The 4,610-nt window shown below is 49.2% G+C and overlaps 1 protein-coding gene across 1 annotated transcript in view; it reads left to right on the forward strand.

Annotated features, from left to right (window-relative positions):
• Positions 1 to 37: 37 nt before the first annotated feature.
• The window catches only part of LOC114922186 (2',5'-phosphodiesterase 12-like), a gene marked incomplete at both ends in the record, with an annotated part of 7,325 nt that continues 2,752 nt past the window's right edge, over positions 38 to 4,610 (forward strand). The window contains 1 exon segment of the mRNA XM_029287033.1: positions 38 to 116. Within this exon segment, the coding sequence (XP_029142866.1) occupies positions 38 to 116 (79 nt within the window).

Here is a 4,610-nt window from a genome sequence, read left to right on the forward strand (position 1 = left end):
TGTGAGGTATCAGAATTCATGAACATTTTTCTTACAGGTTTCTGTCCTTCAGTCTCAAAATGATTCTTCAAGAAAGATTTGTGTAGCCAACACTCACTTGTTTTGGCACCCAAAAGGTAATTTCTGTTTCTGATATTTTTTAAGCAGGTTATTATCTTGTATTTTGGATTCTGGAGTTGGATATAAATTGAGAATTGGTTAACTGCAGAATGGAAGCCTTTGTGGTACTGGTTTTTGCCACAGGGATAAGATGAGGTTCTTTCCATGTGCAGAAACATTCTTACTAAACTAAAGCAAGAACAGCAGTGGTTTCCAAGGAAGTCTATATTCTTGTATTGTTCATAGGTGGACTTCTTGTATTGTTTATAGGTGGATAACGCACAAGATCTATTGTTAATAGGACCATACTTGAATACCATGGAATAAAGTTTTTTAAAATGATGTCACCACTGAACAGCAAATACAGGTAGTCCTCGAGTTACGAATGTAATGGAGCCTGCCCATTCCATTTGTAACTTGAGGATTCATAGGAATGAATCTTGTACCTTGAATGAGATCACTTCCTGCTTTCACCCACGCATTCACTAATTGAATGCGGGATTCATTAAGTGCATATGAAGTATCTCAGGGTGGGGAGGGTCATGGGGGGGCTGGTGATGGAACAGGCCCCCAAGGCCTCCCTGACCCACTAAGATACCTCATGCTTCCCCCTCCCTTCCTGCCGCGCCAGACTCATTTATCTTGCAAAGATCTGTCTGCTCTCTGCCGCTGTTTCTTTGCCTTTGAGGGAGAGTTGATGGAAGTTCCTGGGTGTGAAAAGTGTGATGCTTGTCTCCTGCTCCTCCCCCCCCAACTCCTTTCCACCACCACTGGAACACTTTTCTCCTGGATGGAGACCTACTGGAGACTGGAAGCTTCATCTGCATGCAAATGGGGCACTTGGAAACGGAGTGAATTGCTCCATTTCCAAGTGCCCCATTTGAAAGCAGACAAAGCTTCCAGTCTCTGTCAGTTCTCCGTCCAGGCAAAAAGTGTTTGAGCACCTATGGGGCACATGGAAATGGAGCAAATCACTCCGTTTCCAAGTGCCTCATAGATGCCCAAACACTTTTCACCCAGAGGGAGACTGGTTAAACATTGGAGTGGGGAGAATGAAAGTTTCTGGAGTCCGGGATCTCGCGAGACTGAACTCGTGCGATATTACAGCACCCAGGAGCTTCCATCGACTCCTCTCCTTCAAAGGCAAAGAAACTGCGGCAGAGAGGAGGCAGATCTTTGCAATATAAGTGAGTCTGGCATAGCAGGAAGGGAGGGAGAAGCAGTTGTGGGGAGTGGGGGGAATAGGGTGAATGTTACAGAGCCTCTGCAGTCGTTTGTAAGGTGCCGTGGTGCTGCAACATTCTTAATTTCGGGACTTGCTCATAAACACTAGGGGGCGCTTATTGCGTAACTTTGAACAGGTACTAAGTCACACGTTGGCAACCTGCGGCTCCGGAGCTGCATGGAGGTCTTTGAGCCTTCTCCTGCAGCTCCCAGCCTCCTCTGCCAGACGAGAAAGGCACTTGCGCTTCCCTTGTGTGTGTGTGTGTAAAAAAGAGAGTGGCCTCACCCTGTTCTCCGACGAGCTGACAAGCTTATTGGACGGGGCTCCTGCCTTGGCTGCGTCTCTGCAGAAAGCAGGAAACAGGAAGGGCAGGAGAGAGCCAGCCTGTTGGAGAACAGCTTGAAGCCAGCTTGCCAGGTGAGCAGAAGATCGGAGAGAGGGGGGGAGAAAGAGGGATAGGAGAGAGAGAGAGAGAATGAACTCATGCACAGCATTCTCTATTTTTAATTAAATTCTTCAAGTTTCTCCGCCTCGTGCGCGCATGCGCACGCAAGTTTTGCAGCTCCCAGTGTTTTCTTTTCTCTGGGAAACGGGTCCAAGTGGCTCTTTGAGTGTTTACGGTTGCAGACCCCTGTATTCGTGAACACTTGTAACTCAGGGATTACCTGTAGAATAATTACTTGACTCTTTTGGGATGAGTATTGCAGTAGGAGAGAATAAAGTCTTGGATTAATTCAGGGAATGTTTAATGTCAACTTCAAGCCGGGGGCAGCACTCGCCTGACATTGAAAGACTAAGCACAGTCACTGATTACCCAGTCACCACGCTGCTTTCCGAATACTTAAATGTAAAACTGGAAAACCAATAAAATTTGTTTAAAAAAAAAAAGACTAAGCACAGTCAGACCAGATTAGTTGGGAAAGAAACCATCAGAAAATTCCAGGTAGAGTAGAAATTCAAAGGACTGCCTAGAATGGGGTCTCAAACTGAAATTATCACAAGAATCCTTGAGAACTGTTAACCTAGAGGCTGCAAGTGTTCTCAGACAGGAATAAAAAAAGGTCTCTAATGCAGGGATTCAAACTCAATTTCATTGAGGGGCGCATCAGAGTTGTATTTGACCTCGGGGGGGTGGGGGTGGCCAGCTCAACATTGCTCGTGTAAGGGGGCACCTGTGGTGGCCCAGGTGAGACTGGGGGGATCCCAGGAGGAAGGCGAGACCAGGGCGAGCACCATACCCTTGGCCACCAGAAGAGCCTTGCTGTCCCTCTCAGGCCATGCGGAGGATCCCCAGTGATGCAGGCTGCCTGGAGCCCTGGGCAGTGGAGGGCAAGCACCCAATCCAGCCTTTCCCAAGGGGGCACCCGGCTGCACTTACCGCCTCAAGGCTGATGCTGATTGGCTCACTCTCCTTGGCCAAGTTGCTCATGGTGTGTGCTGGAGGACAAAATGTGTGGATCAGAGGGAGGTCCACTCCCTCTCCCTGCGAGGAAACCTGGCTTTGTAACCAAAGCATCCTCAGTGATAGGATGGGAGACCACCAAGAGAGATCAGGAGGAGGGGACAAGGGGATGGCGAAAGAGCAGCAGGGCTGCTTGTGGCCAAGTGCTAAGGCAGGACTTCCCTCAAACCCTCCCTCCCTCTCATTATAATCTTCCTTCCTTCCCCCCTTCTTTTTCCTTCCCTCTTCATTCTCCTTTCCTTGTTCCTGTCCCTCTTTCCTTCTTTTTTCTTCCTTGCTCTCTTCCCCTTTTCCTTCTTTTTCTTTTTCTTTCCTCTTTCCTTTTCTCCTTTCCTGTCCCTTCTTGGATGCTCAAATGCAAAAGGAGAAACATTTCTCAATGCCTTCTTGCCTTGTGATCAAATGCCACTTTTGCTAGTAGTCTGGCCACTTAAAAGACTGAGAACAAACCAGGCTCGGTTTATCCCGTGCTTGCATTTAGTGGGAGCATCTGCAGACAACAATACAGCAAAACTGTCAAAATGGTGGCTGTGATAGTTGATCAGAGCTCCTCTGTTTTTTATGTACAACAGCTTTAGCATTTAGGAACAGAGGTAAGTTAGTTGCTTTTCTACTAATATATAATCCTTAAAAGGGCTCTCCTGTAGGGACCTTGCCATGGTCTAATTCAGACTGGAAATATAGCAAAAGAAAATATTTTCCCTCACTCTACTTTGTCCTGTTTTCCCCACTGGAAACGGTTGTTTGCAACACACGAGGAGGAGATACTTTCCTATGCTGCCGCTGGCCATGGCTATCCCACGCAGGCGGGTGGGAGTGGTCCCAGTGAAAGGGAAGCCTCATGGCTGCGAGGCTAGGGCCATGGAGGTGCTGGTGGAAGGGGGGTGGCACTGATCTATAACTTGGTTGCATCCATCAAAGCAAGAATGTGCTCAGCCTTAGATCCACCAGGCAGCCCTGGAATCAGCGAGGGGCTGCCCCGCCCCCTGGGTGTGCGCACAGGAGGTGTCCTGGCTGAAGTCAGCCTGCTGGGCAAGACAGCCAGCAGGGACACCGGACTCTGCGTGCTCGCCGCCTCCTGCACACATGCCCAGGGGGCGGGACAGGGACACCCGTCGCTGGTTCCAGGGCTGCCCCGTGGATCTAAGTCTGAGCGCATTCTGGCTTTGATGGCTGGCACCAGGTTATAGATCAGCGCGCGGTTGGCCTGGCCTGGCCTGGGGTGTCGCGGGCTGGTCCCTCAGTTTCCAGTGCAGCTCTGCGGGGCAGATGCAACCACATGGTGGGCCGGATTTGGCCTGCAGGCCTTGTGTTTGACATGTCTTCTCTAATGAGTGCAAGTGAGCTTTTCATAAGTTTATTAAATCAGAAATGTTATTGCAAAACAGCTATTTTTCTCAGCATTTCATTTTTGCCACAGCCTGGCATATTTTTCATTAACTAGAACAGTGGTGGCGAACCTATGGCACGGGTGCCAGAGGCGGCACGCAGAGCCCTCTCTGTGGGCACGCACGCCGTTGCCCCAGTCCTAGGCCTTCAGCTGGGTTTTATAAAACCTTTTCGCTTTAGGCCTCCGCCGCCGTGTGCAAAAAAAAAAAAAGATTCACTCAATCAGTCAATTTCAACTTCTCGTAGAAAAAAAAAAGATCTTGCAAAGTTGAAATTGATTGATTGAACTTTTTAGTCCCACCCAGTCTGCTGTTACCACCGCAGCCACGCCCACCCAATGGCCACGCCCACCCAATGGCCACACCCACCCGGCACCCGACGATGCATAAGTGGGTTTTGGGTTGCAGTTTGGGCACTCGGTCTCTAAAAGGTTCG

The sequence above is a fragment of the Protobothrops mucrosquamatus genome, unplaced genomic scaffold (genome assembly GCF_001527695.2).
Source record: "Protobothrops mucrosquamatus isolate PMUCROS unplaced genomic scaffold, P.Mucros_1.0 scaffold8098, whole genome shotgun sequence".
Lineage (NCBI taxonomy): Eukaryota > Metazoa > Chordata > Lepidosauria > Squamata > Viperidae > Protobothrops > Protobothrops mucrosquamatus.